The following is a 15869-nucleotide window of genomic DNA, read 5'->3' as shown; positions in this document are numbered from 1 at the left end:
CTAGCATGTTTGTTTATGATGAACCGATTATTTCTCTTAGTAGAAGCTTTAAGAGTAAAATAAGTATCAGTTCAACTCAGTACATGTATTTTACTCAAAGTAAACAATATTATACGACGGTGAGACGCTGAAAATGAGTTATTCCTTACATATTTGACAATATTTTACAAATTAGCTCGTGTTTAGCCGAAACACTAGATGGCGCGCTTCCTCCGTCAAACCCCGCGGCCTTCGGCTGCAGAAGAAGACATTTCGATGTTACCAGAATGTATGAGAGATATATCCAGATTCTGCTCTGGAGTGACTGTCATAATAATAGCTGTTATTGCGTCTGATGTGCGTTTGTGCGGTGTCGAGCAGCCGTTTTGATGAGAGCAGTATGTCGGTGCATTTTGAGGAGAAAAGCGGAGTGATCCCGTGTAAAACAGCGTGGGGCTCATGGTACCAAACCATGGAGGAGGTTTTCATCGAAGTCAATGTTCCTCCTGGAACTTCAGCCAAAGAGATCAAGTGTAACATCGGGAGCAAACAGATCGAGCTGCGGGTCAAAGACCAGCAGGTCTTCAAGGTATGGATCTTTACTGAGTGTTCATATGAGATCCAGACAGGATTGTTTTGTTTGTTTGTTTGTTTGAGAGAGATTAGATCCAGTATAACTTCTTGTGGAGAAATGATTGTGTTGTTGTGTGTTGCATATGTGACCATGGAGCACAAAACCAGTCATAAGGGTCAATTTTTTGAAACTGCGATTTATAAATCATCTGAAAGCTGAATAAATAGCTTTCCATTGATGTATGGTTTGTTAGGATCAGACAATATTTGGCTGAGATACAACTATTTGAAAATCTGGAATCTGAGGGTGCAAAAAAATTAAAATATTGAGAAAATCACCTTTAAAGTTGTCCAAATGAAGTTCTTAGCAATGCATATTACTAATCAATAATGAAGTTTTGATATATTTATGGTAAGAAATTTACAAAATATCTTCATAGAGCATGATCTTTATTTAATATCCTAATGATTTTTGGCATTAAAGTAAAATTGATCATTTTGAACCTTACAATGTATTGGCTATGGCTACTGCTTTTTGGCGTTAAACTGTATTAAGGGAACCTTGACAATATATAATACACTAAATGATGTTGCAGTCTTTTAACATTAATGAAAATATGCTTTTCATACAATGTTTTTATTTCAAATTTTGTGTTTTCTAAAATATATATATAATTTTTTTTTATTTCTGAGCAGAAATATCAACTTCTACTAACCATATAGGCTATTAACCAAACTTTGCACATAGTTTTTTTTTAACTATGTCATTAAAGATTTTGCAGAATTATCTGTTAACGTAACATTACTTTTTTTATTCTTTTATAACACATTTTATGTAAACTATGTATAGTTGGCTACTTGTCAAAAGTTTGAAAACATTAAAAAATTTTTTAAATGTTATGCTCACCGAGGCTTATTAACATTTTGTTCAATGTTGATAATAATCAGAATGTTTCATATCAGCATATTAGAATGATTTCTGAAGGATCACATGACACTGAAGACTGGAGTAATGATGCTGAAAATACAGCTTTGATCACAGAAATAAATTACAGTTTAACATATATTAACTTAAAAAATTGTTATTTTAAGTTGTAATATTTATACAATATTTTAATCAAATAAATGCAGCCTTGGTGAGCAGAAGAGACTTAAAAAAAAAAAATAAAAATCATAATGTTTCCAAACTTTTGAGAAGTGTACTGTAAGTGTATTTTTTTATATTATAGACATTTCATGTGATATTTGAGATTTGGGGGTCAATATTTCTTAAGTTTCTCAGAGGATTTCACTTTAAATGAAAATGAAATGGCTCTGTCCCAGTAGGACTAAATTATTTGTAAAACCTGATTAGGACCCGTTACTCTGAAGGACTGTTTTGTTGTAAGGTGGCTTCCCGTCATATAAACACAATACATGATCACATTTCAGCCGGGATAAGTGGCGTTAGTGTAATTACTGTCATGCTCCTCTATGTGTGGCGTAGACATGTGAAACGTCCCACTGAGGGACATGAAGCTAATGCACACCGTCAGCTACTTCTCAGTGTTAAATTCAGTTTATTGTGATCTCATAGGGGAAGCTGTTTGGATCCACAGTCGGCGATGAAGCCATGTGGACGTTAGGTGAGACTGAAAGCCATTTACAAATGCATGAAGTAAATAGTGCTTGGTTCTTTACTAACAAGTCTCTGGAAAACCTTGATGTTGTGCCGTTCAGAGGACAGAAAGCTGATCCGGATCGTCCTGATGAAGTCAAACCGGGAGGCTGGGAACTGCTGGCAGTCTCTGCTGGAGGGCGAGTTCGCGGCGGATCCGTGGGTTCAGGATCAGATGCAGAGGAAGCTGACGCTCGAGAGGTTTCAGAGAGAGGTGCGCCGATGCATCATTACACCCCGCTTCACTCACTTCATTCTGACGCACCTGAAGGCCTCGAGTCGCGTCAAATTATTAACTCTCTTTCAAAAGTTTAGAGGTTTTGACAAGTCTTGTGTTTACAAAGGCTGCATTTATTTGATTAAAAATACAGGAAAAACAGAAATATTGTGAAAGTCTTACAATTTTAAATAGCTGTTTTCTGTGTGAATACATGAGTTAATTTGCAAAAACTGAGAAATGTTCAAAAATCATGTTTTTAATCCTGCTTTTCAATTAATATCAAACTGCAGTTGGGTTTTTTTTTATTAAATAAAAAAAATACAGATATATATAACACAATAAAAAACATGATTTTTGAAGATTAATAAAAATTTAGTTGTTTTTGCAAATACACTCGTTAAAATCTAACTTATTTCTGTGATGCACAGCTGTATTTTCAGCATCATTGCTGCAGTCTTCAGTGTCACATGATCTTCAGAAATCATTCTAATATGCTCAAGAAACATTTCTGATTATCAATGTTGAAAACAGTTGTGCTGCTTCATATTTTTGTGGAAACCGTGATACATTTTTTTCAGGATTCTTTAAGAGCAGAAAATCAAAGGAGCAGCGTTTATTTGCAGTAGAAATCTTTTGTAACATGAATCAAAAGTGACAGTAAAGACATTTATAATATTACAAAAAAATTGCCATTTTAAATGCTGTTCTTTTGAACTTTATCAAAAGTATTAAAATACATTTTAAAACATACTGTAACAAAATAGTAAACATTTAAAATTGTAATGTTTATTACTTTTTTTTTTTTTTAATAAATGCAGCTTTGATAAGGTTTTTAATTTAAAAAATAAAAATCTTACTGAGCCCAAACCTTTTAACAGCTATTAGATATTCATTATCTACTCATGGCCAAAATAATGTGTGTGATATATCTTGTGTATAAAAAATAAAATACAAAAGAGTAGGAAAGACAAAAAACAATGCCATCAGTTACATTTATCTGTGATTTTTTTTTTTAAACAGAACCCTGGATTTGACTTCAGCGGAGCAGAGATCTCTGGGAACTTTCACGGCGGTGGACCAGATTTCTCCAGCTTGCAAAAATAAGAGGACTACTTTCATTCCTGTACTTGAAGTCTTACTAAATTACAGGAGTTTTTTTTCCTGGAGAATATATTTCTTCCTCTGGAGCCTGAGTTTCTGATATAGGAAGCGCATCACAGCAAGTCTAGCTGTTGCTGTAAAGCCATAATATAATCACAAGCAGCCTTCGAGTCGCGTCTTCATGGTGGGTTTCATTTACAAATGCCAATTTTTTTTTTTGTAATCACCAGCACAGTGGTGTTAGAAGACTGTTTGCTCAGCTTATCCTTTCGGTTTCAATAAATCATGCAATTCAAGCACTTGTAATAAATGGCTCAAACACCACAAACGAACACAAGCGTTTTGCATTCCAATAAGCTTTTATTGAAAGGTCCAACTACATAACTTTGCAGAACTCTGCTCTCAACTTCCAGATTACAACCAAAACAGAGGGAGTCTCAAATCAAATTCAATCTGTTTTATTTGTACCACTCACTTTTTTTGTGTTAGAGCTTGACTTATACCAGGTCTAAAACAAACACTGAGTTACATAAGAGTAATAGCCAAATGTAACATGAGCTTCAGCCTGGTCAGTTAGTAAGTAATTAGTGATTCCTACTAGAGGCATATTAAATCAAGTTAAAACCTGCATTTCCGTAGCCATCCAAGCAGAACGGCTTAATAAAGAAAAAAAAAAAAATTCTTGTTTCATCACCTTGGGTAGGAGTGTGCATTACGACAGCTGACAACCTAGGGTGGGAGTTAAGGGTTTTGGGCCTGATCTCTTGGTTCTGTTGTTGTCTTGAATCTCAAAACCCTTCTCCCTCCTCTTCCACACGGTGGACTGAGGACCTAGGCGGTTCTATACTTCATTGCTTCAAACAACCAGCGCGTCTTGCGCCGATTCAAATGAACATACTGTACACGTGCAAGCCTTACTTGCACAAACTCACCCTTGACTAGCAATCAAGACCGAGTCGGTGCGGATGTGAAATAAATACAATCATGGCAGGTGTCAAAGAGAACAAAGACTGAGGAAAAGTAAAGATCTTAGTGTTGGGTGCCCATAACACAGATTAGAAGTAATAAAGCATTCGCACGACTGAATTGAGCGGGTTTTTGTTATAGGCGCTCAACACTAATGATCTTAACAAGCGTATTCGGGAATCGTGGGTAGATGGGCGATCTTGTAGTAGCTGTGCTTCAGCTGTCTGGCGGTTCGACCCGAGATCATCCATCGCAGTCTCTGGCCGTTTGGCTTCAGGCACTTGGTGGTGGCATACTCCGCCAGGCATTTAGCCACAAGCTCCCTCACGCAAACCAGGTCTCCAGCTTTAACCTGAAACACAATCAACCACAAAACACCTGAAATCACTGAGGAGATAAACGCAAACATTTACACTGCAAAAAATGATCTTCGATCTTAGTATGAGTGTCTTTTCTAGTATAAATATCTAGAATATCTTCAATCAGGATTAGGGTTGCAAAATTCCGGGAATTTTCAAGACTGGAAACTTTCCATGGGAATTAACGGGAATAAACTGGAAATTTGCTAAATTGCAGGAACTGGGAGCTTAAATGTAGTGGAGAACAAAAACTTGCAGCATAATCTTGGTTAAAACAACCAGATTTAATGCAATTTCAGTTTAATTTCTACTCTACACGTTGCTCAATCGCACACTGCGGGGCTATCGAGGCCACGCCCCCTACATGCACTGTCCTCATCTACCATTACATGCACAGATCATTTCTTAAATCCTGCACACAAAATATCAAAATGTCCATCTTGGTAAGTATTCATATAAATTACATGAATATTACAAAAATGTTTAAAACTTCCTTGTGCTGGGTGTAATATACTGTGCAACTAAATTAGGCTATACCATAGTAAAAACAAATACACTGACCGAACAAACATTTAGCGGAGATAAAACAAGTCTAAAAATTAATATATTTATTATTATTATTATTATTATGTGATTCTTTTTTCAGGATTCTTTGATGAATAAAGAGTTTAAAAAAAAAAAAAACATTTAAAATAGAAATCCTTTAACAATACACTACCATTCAAAAGTTTGGGGTCAGTATCTTTTCTCTTTTTTTTAAAAATAAATTAATACTTTTATTCAACAAGGATGTGTTAAATTAAATTTTTAAAAAGTAGTAGCAAATACTTATATTGTTAGAAAACTTTCTATTTTGATAAACTGTTCACAAGTTTTTATTCATCAATAAATCCTGAAAAAAGCATCACAGATTTCCCCCCAAAAATGTCATTTTTAAAATGATTAGTTTGCATGCAAGTGAGCCTATGATCAAAAAAATATATATTTATGTTTGTAGATGATACAGTTTTATAAATTTCCAATTAATCCCCAAAAATTCCTGGTAAGTTTCAAATTTGGAATATTTCCAAAGTTCCCCAGACGAAGTTCCCATGGAAAGTTTGCAAAAAATTCACCGGAAATTTTCCGCACCTTTGCAACCCTAATCAGGATGCATTTACTGATACAGAAGTAAAATGACTTTTGTCTTGTTTTCTGAAAATATTATTCAAATTTTGTTAGTTTTCGCTTAAAACAAGTAAAAATCTGTCATTGGGGTAAGAAAAACAATCTTAATTCAAAGGCTAAAAAAAAAAAAAATTATTTTTCTTACCCCATTGGCAGATATTTTTGCTTGGTTTTAAGCAAAAACTAACAAAATTTGGATAATATTTTCAGAAGACAAGACATACCTTAAGTCATTTTACTTGTCAAGTAAATGCATCCCGATTCGAGACTTTGTAGATATGTATACTAGAACAAGACAAAAATACTAGAGGAAGAAAATCGTTTTTTGCAGTGTAACCCAAAAAGTAGTTTTAATGTCAGCATTAAATGAAAATTGTGTTAATGCATGTTATTGATCTTGCGCAATGTTTTTTTTTGTTTTGTTTTTAATATAGAGGTTGTCATGTTTAATCAAAATGTTATAACTGGATGTTAGTCAAACAAAAGATTGCTCTCTGCTGATTTATTAGGGCCCTATGAAATAGGTTTCTATGATTTCTTTATTTTTCCCCCCGGTAATCAAGTGAAGGCATAAAGCCAATTTAGTTTATAATCTAATAAAATTGGCAAAAAAAAAAAAAAAAAAAAAAGTGGTGCGCAACAGGTTTAGTTAAAATTAGTGCTGTCAAATGATTAAATCGCATCCAAAATAAGTTTACATAGTGTACATATATTTATATAATACATAAATACATAGTACACATTATGTAAAAAAACTTATTTTGGATGAGATCAATTGTTTGACAGCACTAGTTCAAATTAAAACATGGAAGAAACAGCGATTATTCCTTAAAAATAATGTTTTAGTTTAGTCCATGTCGCGATCTGATTTAAGTGTACTGACCTACTTTTGATTAATTTTCAAAATTTGAAACGTTACACAGTAATTTAAATTTTTATGACTGTATTCAGTGATTCCATCTGCATTTTGTGTGTGACGGAAAGCAGCCCTAATTTATGTAGGACTTCTCTAATCATTTAGTCCCCTTTAAAACTGCCTCTGACTTCATTTGAGTGTGACGCCCATATCAACAGCCAATCAGTAACTCGCCTTACAGTTTTACTTTTTAATCATCCATTAAACTTGGATGTACATCACACTTCAGAAGAAGAGATCGGTCGCTAGTTTCATATCATTTGATGCGGTTTCATAGATGAGTAACTGGTTCACTCGGCTCTACGTCTCCACCCCATTTCACAAACTAGTAAATCTTTTTAGCACCAGCTGTTTGTAGAAATCTTGCAGGAGACTCACACTCAAAGTGTCCTGTAGAGCGTGCAGAGCTTCTCTGAGAGCAGGAACCGGCTCACACTCGTGCTGATCTTCAGTCTCCAGGGCCAGAAGCGCCAGGGCCAGCAGCGACGGCTGCGGAGAGAGTTACAGTCAGACTCCAAACACACTTTGATGGAGAAATGCAGAATGGTCCGAACAGCTTACCTTCATTTTAGTGAAAGTAAAGGAACAATGGCAAGCCTTCAACTGAGCCTCCAGCCTCTCGATGTTCAGAAGCCGCTTACTGAAAACAAACACTTATTTCAATGCAAGCCTATTACATAGTTTAAACCACAGTTTATGGTTATTTAAGGTGTGTTTTTTTTTTTTTTAAATGCCTTTAACAAGGATGCATTAAATTGATCAAATTATAGTAAATGCATAGGTTTCCATTACAAATAAACGCTGTTCTTTTGAAATTTCTATTCATCTGTGAATCCTGAGAAATAAAATGCATCAGTTTCCACAATAATATTGGGCAGCACAACAGTTTTCAACATTGATAATAACAGGGTTCCTACACATTTTCCATTTCAAAATATCATACTTTTCCAGACTTATTTCCAAACCTCTCAGTAGATTGTCATACAATATTTAACAAATGGTCCATAGAGCATTATATTTAGTATATAAATTTACAGTTTTTTTTTTTTTTTCTCATTGATTTTCTCGTGACAACATACAGAGTCCCTAAAATAAAAAGGCCTTAGGTCTCTAGAAGCCAAGAAACCAGTGAAATGAGCTGATGGCACAACAGGTGGCTCAGTGTGCATCGTCCTATGAGAAGTTTAATGGTTTCTCGTGCACAAATAAAAGTCTGTGCATTTTTTTTTTTACAAAAGGTCCTTGAGGCCATTTAATACGGTGCAAAGAATATTGAGAGAAGAAACCCAAAATGCTTAAAATCTGGGTTTTGCATAATGAAAAAAATGCATATTATGACAATCACTAAAGTAACACTAAACACCTGGCATGAAATCTAAATCTTAAGCGTCATTAAATTCTTAATTTCCTATTTAAAAAAGCGACAAAAGTCTGGAAACATTTTTCCATACTTTTTTTTTTTTTTTCCAAACCCCGTAGGAACCCTGTAATAATCAGAAATGTTTCTTGAGCAGCAAATCAGCATATTAGAATGATTTCTGAAGATCACGTGACACTGAAGTCTGGAGTAATGATGCTGAAATTACAGCTTTGCGTCACAGGAATAAATTATATTTTAACAGATATTCACATAGAAAACGGCTGCTTTGAATTGTAATATTTTTGATCAAATAAATGCAGCCTTTGTGAGCAGAAGACACATTAAAACTGTTGAGCAGTAGTGTAGGAGTCCAGCTGCTCACCTCTCTGCATCCACCTGCTCTTGGATCTGAGAGTGAAAGAATCGGAGGAAGTGAAGGGCGGTTGGAGCCTTGACCTTCCAGTAGAGCTTTTCCAGAATGATCTTCTCCATCCTCATCATGTCGTGGACTGTAAAGCGGTTCTGGCTGATCCTGAGGAGGTCACTGGCCAAAGGAACGCTCTTCTCCTCTTCTGACGTCTTCACAGCGATGTAGAAGCAGCAGAGACCCACACAGGCCAGATGCTTGGGCTGAATCTGAAAACCACACAGAAAACACCTGTGGTTCAGACTGAGAAGTAGGGCTGGACGATTGAGCGAAAAGAAACTGAAATTCATAACCTCTAACCGACATAATTTTGCCATGTCTGTAACTTCAGTTTTTTAATCCCATTAACACTCTCCCCTTAAAAACATAATACAGACGAGCATTTCTCTTAATCAGCCGTGTTCTATTTGCATTCATTCATTACTTAAAACATTTGTTTACACAGGAGATGCAAGTTACTATTTTCTACTTTTCACATGCATCATATAAAATATTAACTTACTAGTTTATTTATTCACTGTTTGACGCTATGCCAGCATCAAGGCCATTTTCATGGCGATCTCTAAATTATTAAATTTACAAGAGATACAAGTTAATTTCTACTTTTCGCATGACAATATTTAAAATGTATTTTGTTTGCAAATGATGCTGGTTATTTTCTACTTTTGACATGGCAATATTAATTTATTTTGTTGCCAAAAAATGCAGTCAAGCGATTAATCGTGAAAATAAAGTTATCCAAATAAAATATCCAAAATAAAAGTTTGTTCACAATGTGTACGGTATTTATTATGTATATATAAATGCACACGTACATTTAAGGAAAAAAAATAATATAATTTATATGAATATATACACATTTAAATATTTTTTAAATATATGCTGTATGTGTGCATATGCATATATATATATTTTATATATAGAGAGAGAGAGAGCGAGAGAACGAACACATTATGTAAACAAAACCTTTTATATATAAATGAATATATTTGTGATTTTAAAATTGAAGGGAAAAACAAACAAAAACAATAGTGGAGTATTTTTACACTACAACCCTTCAATGAACTGAGGGCAAAAAAAAATTAATTCAAAATTTAATCGCTAAATTACTGTAATCAAGGTAAAGTATTCAATTAATCAAGGTTTTGATTTTAGGAAAAATTGCCCAGCCCTCCTGAGATGATTAGGCTTATTACAGAAATAAACTGAAGAGTTAAATCTGTCCAAAAGCACAGGCACCTTCATCACAGCCAGGAAACGATCGAGAAGATTCACTGCGAGCGAGAACGTCTCCGAACTGAAGCCAAAGAACCGCGTCAAGGAGAGGAGGTCTCGGACTTGAAAGTCTCTCAACTTGACGGTCATCCTCAGACCGTTATCCTGAGCGGACTCGATGACTCGCAGGCCACAGAGTTTGGGCTGATATCTGGCTTCTTGGTCCAGAAGAGCTTTGAGCTGGACGGCGAAGGGCAAAGCCCCCGCTCCGGTCACCTGATCAATCATCTAAAATAAGAACACAACAGCATAATTAAGCTAAAGCAGTATTAAAGATAGAAGTTCTACATTGTGAATAATTATTTCAGCCATGTGCAAGAGTACCATGCTACTGAAAGCTTTTATTATGCATTTTGCATGCGTGACCGTGGACCACAAAACCAGTCATAAGGGTCGATTTTTAAAAACTTATATTTATACATCATCTGAAAGCTGAATAAATAAGCTTTCCATTGATGTAGTAATAGATATTTGCCCGCATGCATTTATTTTGGTATGTGAAACTTTACATAGTGTGATGTTTTGTCATTTCTTAGTTTTTTTTTTGTTTTTCTGTAGAAGTTTTGTCTGTTCGGTCGCATCGGTATGTATCTGTTTAATGTTTGCATAATAATAATAAATAATAATAATAGAAAAAGATGAGTATTTGTAGAATGGGAAATGCCATATACACAAACATTACATTATTTAAAATTTAATGTAAGCATTACATTGAGGCTTTAAAAGATCCTAAAAAAAAAAAAAAATCAAAAAGGATGTATACAATTTTTGAATACTTTTCTTATTGGAAATTTCTTGCAAGTTATCCCCTGTAGTTTTTTTTTTTTTCCCGTTTGTTCCTTTAATGCCATTATAAATGCAATTAATAATAGTTAAAAACACTGTGAACCTCTATATATGCATGTTGTATTAATGTTCTTGTTATGCAATTTAAAAAAAACGAGCATTTGTAGTTAAACTTTGGACCTTCGACCAGTCAGTCACCACTGACTTAAAGTTAGTTAGTCCACTAACTTATACCAACTTATAAATCCTGGACTATTTACCGCAGAAACCGCTTTTCGGATGACACAGGGGTGAGTACATTATCAGGAATGTTATTCTGGAAGTGAACCAATCCTTTAATCACAAGGGACATTAAAACAAGTGTCCATCTTGTACAACGCTTAGAGACTGAGAAGGAGGGTCTGAATACATGTCCAGGCATGTCCCGGCTTCCGAAAGCGTTATATTTAGACAGAAAAACTCAAACATTTACACGTAAAGAGTTTACTCCAAACAAAACGGCTGATGTTTACGCTTTTCTAGTTATTTCTGCGTAACGCAGTCGCGCACAGCACTAGACGTGCGTGAGCGTGCACGAGACGCTGGTCATGTCTGGGCATGTCCACCAACTAGTGATTTTAGCCCAGTTAAAGCTATTAACCAGCTGGTTTTGTGACAGTCGTCTCTAAATAACATCTTTAAACCGCTTTAAATCCACACATTTACGCTTTAAAGTCCATTTTCACGCTATTTATTTTACGTTTAGCGTCCGAACGTAAAGTCTTGTGTTGTTTTACGCCGGTGGAGAACATTTGTAGGCCTGGTCGACGATCAACTCAAAAGAAACATCTAGAACCTGAAGAACCACACCGCAACGTAATAAGTAAATAGCACCCTATACGTATAAAATCTGAAATATCGATAATAGTTCAATAAACTGCTTACCTTTCGTAGTTTTGACGGTCTGGATTAAAATCAAAAAAATATGAATCTGTGAGTTTATGTAATAAAACGTAAAATAAAGTTATTAAAAATAAAAAAAGAAAGTTCTAAGCATGTAAGTTTAAAGCAATATAACTTCTGCGCTCTGCACACCCCAACCCTTGGCGTCAGGCAATGACGCGCAGACTCCTTCCATGCTTTATACTCTGAGAGAGTCCATATCCAAACATAGGATCACCTTATTGGGCAGTGCTGACACAGAGCTCCGTCTTTCTACATGCCTATTGGTTGAGATTTGTCTGTGTGCTTTGGCCACGCCCCACTGTCCAGATAGAGGCGGGGTTAGAGTGCAGTGAAATCCAGCATGTTATATATTCAGTGCGCTCCCTTGATACAGGCCTGCAAAGTAAAAAAAAAAGAAATAAAGAAATAAATAAATACAAAATACATTTAAAAAGTATTACAACTATTAAATCACCACCATAACTGCGTTGCAACATTTAAATGTTACATATTATATTGTATTATATTATTATAACTAACTTTCAACTAAATTTGTTTATTTAAATGTGTCTAAAATAAATTGTTTGCAACCACTTACCTTAAAAAATGTTTTTCAGTGAACCTGTGATAAAAGCCTTAAAAATAAAAAAAACTTTAAAACAATAGTATTATCCTCACACATGAACACTTATAAAGTGAACATGCAAAGTAATGACAATAGTTAAAGGAAAAATAACAATAGGCTATAATATAATATAATATAATATAAAGTGAAAGAAAGAAAGAGCTAATGCCTGTTTAGCTATCTATTCATATCTATATAATAACTATAATAATATTATTCTATAGTTTTCAATCGTGTAATTGAACATTACAGGATCATTTAAAAATGAACCGAGAACAATACTGTAATAACTCTTTCTAATCCTATTGTCCTTGCAAAGCATTTCATGTTCTAGAAGGTTCCAGGGGTTTGAGGACAACAGCAGGCCAAAACAACAAAACATCGCAATATAATAAATATGCATTGTGGCAGTGACTCTCATGCTCAAGCAAACAATCATATAAAGAGACAGATAATAACAGAAATACAAGTTGTTTGCGTGTGAGGACACATTTCTAAACACATGCTCCAAACTCACAGACGACAAATTCTGTAAAGATAAAATATATATATATATATATATAGGCTTCTTTCCAGTCTATTATATAAGATGTTTGCAAAAACTAATGTCTGTATTGATATTATAAAATATATATTTGCTATTTTTGATTGCTTACTGTTTCGGTTCCAACAGATGGCGCCAAATATGTTACTATAGGCCTATACACCTCAATGCACCTCAATGCAAAAACATCCCACCAAAAGCAAAGAACTCAACATTTTCTGTGCAAAGAGCTTTTATATGCATCTTACAAGCATGCCGAGATCCTTTTTAGCATTTCTTATAAGCATGGATAATCCTGCTGCCGCTTTCCGTAACTCTCCTCACAGCTATTTCTAGAATTAGACGACATGACTGTCTGACAGCTTTGATGCATCTGCCTTACAGACAACGCTCAGTGTATGGGTCCAAAAGAGAGATCCCCCAGAGCCAAGGGTTATAGACCTGCCTTTATCACGAGCTTCCCCCCGGGATCCTTTTAAACCAGTAACACCTATAGTTACAACACTGAGCTTCAGCAAGCACGAGGGGGTTATTTTCATTGTGTGAGATGTGGAAGTAGGTCTGGATTTCCTCAGTTAATGGGCTGTGCAGGAAAACAGCATGGAGGCCATTTTGCTCGAATGTACAATACCAGTCAAAAGGTTTGGGATCAGTAAGATTTTTAATGTGTTTTAAAGAAGTCTCTTCTGCTCACCGAGCATGCATTTATTTGATCCAAAGCACAGCAAAAGCAGTAAAATTTTGAAATATTTTTACTATTTAAAATAAATGTTTTCTATTTAAATAAATATTAAAATGTAATTTATTCCTGTGTTTCAAAGCTGAATTTTTAGCATCATTACTCCAGTCTTCAGTGTCACATGATCCTTCAGAAATCATTCTAATATGCAGATTTTCTGCTCAAGAAACATTTATTATTATTATTATTATTATCAATATTTAAAACAGTTGAGTACATTTTTTTTTTTTTTTAGGATTATTTAATGAAGACCCAAAGATCAGCATTTATCTGAAATAAAAAGCATAACATTATACACTGTACCACTCAAAAGCTTAGAGTGAGTATATTTAATATATATATATATATATATATATATATATAAATTAATACTTTTATTTAGCAAGGATGATTTAAATTGATCAAAAGTGATGATAAACACATTTATAATGTTACAAAAATTTCTATTTCGGATAAACGCTGTTCTTCTGAAAAAATTCTACTCAGCTGTTTTCAACATAATAATAATAAAAAAATGTTTCTTGAGCAGCAAATCAGCATATTAGAATGATTTCTGAAGGATCATGTGACTGGAGTAATGATGCAAAAAATTCAGCTTTGAAATCACAGGAATAAATACCATTTTAAAATATATTCAAATAGAAAGCAGTTATTTTAAATAAAATAAAAAAAATCACAATTTTACTGTTTTTGCTGTACTTTGAATCAAATAAATGCATGCTTGGTGAGCAGAAGAAACATTAAAAGTCTTAATGTTCACAGACGTTTGACTGGTAATGCATTTTCCTCACATATGTCCATGCAGAAACTGGCAGGTCTGAGATGTTAAAGAGGCATAGCTGCTCTAATTAAGGATCTTACTGTATGTCAATATGCCAAACGGATGCAGGGCTGATTTGAGAATGCTTAATTATTTCCTCCTGATTGAATATTCAGATATTTAAATAATCCTCCATTATAAAATGGGGAAGCACACTTTAAGCCCCCTGTTGCCTTGTTTGGGTGGCAAAGCAAGCGTGCTCACAGTCACAGCTTGAACAGGAGACCATACACGAATCCTGCTGTTTGGAGCACATGGCTCATTATTGAGATTCATCTGCAGCCCTCTTTTTGCCGGAAATCTTGGCAAACTGACTTTAGGACTCCAGGCCGTGACTGAACTGAAAATGCTTGACGTAAACATGGCTGATTCGATGGCACCTGACAGCGCACACAGTGAGGGAAGCTGAGCAGGTAAACCTGAAGCCCTGATCCTGGCCTGAGTGTGTTTTCAGCACAATATAGAGCATATAAGCAGTCGTACAATGCCAAATTACCTTCCACTTACACATTCACAGACCACAGAACGAATGAAATGAACGAAAACTTCTGTAACTGGTAAATATCAACATTAATAGCTTTGAATACTAATTGGGCACTAGCGCCATCCAGTGCTCAGATAGGCTATGTCCTAATGCATTATTTATTATATATCATCCTAATATTTCCTAACCATGGTCCAATGGCAACCATGGTACCAGTGGGTCTTTTTTTATTATTATTTCCATGGTGTTACAAGAAGAAATATATAGAAATACATTAAATAGTGTATTGTAGAAAATCAAGTCATGTCTCTCCGATCAAAACTAAAACATTTATAATGCTACAAAAGATTACTATTTCAAATAAATTCTGTACTTTAACTTCTATTCATTAGTTAATCAGGGGGACTACAAAAATATGAAGCAGCACTACTATTTCCAACACTGATAATAATCAGAAATGTTTCTTGAGCAGCAAATAATCATATTAGAATGATTTCTGAGGATCATGTGACACTGAAGACTGATGCTGAAAATTCAGCTTTGATCACAGAAATAAATTTCATTTTTACAGATATTCACACAGAAAACATATTTTGAATTATTATAATTTTTTTTTTTTTTTTTACAATATTAGTGTTTTTAATACTTTCTTGACCAAATAAATGCAGCATCTATGAACAAGAGACTACTTGTGTGTGTGTGTGTGTGTGTGTGTTAACTTATGGACACCAAACATTTGAACAAAACTGCACATTCAAGTTTTTATTTTATTTTAATTTTATTTGTTTACAGTATTTTTTTTCTCCTTCTTTTTTGGTTAAATAAAATAAAATATAAGCATTGCTATTGAAAATCTATATTAATATGGATAGAAAACTACAATTCAAAGCAATTCAAGGTATTTTACATAAATATCTATGGATAAAAATATCCCTTCACTGTAAATT

General features: G+C 34.4%; 2 protein-coding genes across 2 annotated transcripts; one reads left to right on the top strand and one right to left on the bottom strand.

Annotated features, from left to right (window-relative positions):
* Positions 1 to 211: 211 nt before the first annotated feature.
* nudcd2 (NudC domain containing 2) lies at positions 212 to 3846 on the top strand. Its single transcript, XM_058798276.1, has 4 exons — positions 212 to 568; positions 2129 to 2177; positions 2272 to 2423; positions 3450 to 3846. The coding sequence occupies exons 1-4, from the start codon at positions 335 to 337 to the stop codon at positions 3531 to 3533; spliced, it is 519 nt and encodes a 172-aa protein (XP_058654259.1). The 5' UTR covers positions 212 to 334; the 3' UTR covers positions 3534 to 3846.
* Positions 3847 to 4584: 738 nt separating this feature from the next.
* Positions 4585 to 11897, bottom strand: ccng1 (cyclin G1). The gene is made up of 6 exons (XM_058798275.1): positions 11711 to 11897; positions 9965 to 10228; positions 8681 to 8934; positions 7500 to 7578; positions 7317 to 7427; positions 4585 to 4848 (listed from the first exon to the last, which is right to left on the bottom strand). Exons 2-6 carry the CDS (start codon positions 10226 to 10228, stop codon positions 4657 to 4659), a joined length of 900 nt encoding a protein of 299 aa, XP_058654258.1. The 5' UTR covers positions 11711 to 11897; the 3' UTR covers positions 4585 to 4656.
* Between the last annotated feature and the right edge of the window lie 3972 nt (positions 11898 to 15869).

The sequence above is a fragment of the Onychostoma macrolepis genome, chromosome 14 (genome assembly GCF_012432095.1).
Source record: "Onychostoma macrolepis isolate SWU-2019 chromosome 14, ASM1243209v1, whole genome shotgun sequence".
Lineage (NCBI taxonomy): Eukaryota > Metazoa > Chordata > Actinopteri > Cypriniformes > Cyprinidae > Onychostoma > Onychostoma macrolepis.
The sequence above is the reverse complement of the archived record's forward strand: the minus strand, read 5'-3'. Positions and strand labels throughout refer to the sequence as shown.

Coding starts and splice junctions, on each gene's coding strand:
- nudcd2 (XM_058798276.1), top strand. CDS start 335: ATGTGCGTTTGTGCGGTGTCGAGCAGCCGTTTTGATGAGAGCAGTATG. Junction 569..2,128: donor AAGACCAGCAGGTCTTCAAG/GTATGGATCTTT, acceptor GTGATCTCATAG/GGGAAGCTGTTTGGATCCAC. Junction 2,424..3,449: donor TCGAGAGGTTTCAGAGAGAG/GTGCGCCGATGC, acceptor TTTTTTAAACAG/AACCCTGGATTTGACTTCAG.
- ccng1 (XM_058798275.1), bottom strand. CDS start 10,228: ATGATTGATCAGGTGACCGGAGCGGGGGCTTTGCCCTTCGCCGTCCAG. Junction 7,428..7,499: donor TTACTTTCACTAAAATGAAG/GTAAGCTGTTCG, acceptor CTCTCTCCGCAG/CCGTCGCTGCTGGCCCTGGC. Junction 4,849..7,316: donor CTCTACAGGACACTTTGAGT/GTGAGTCTCCTG, acceptor ATTGTGTTTCAG/GTTAAAGCTGGAGACCTGGT.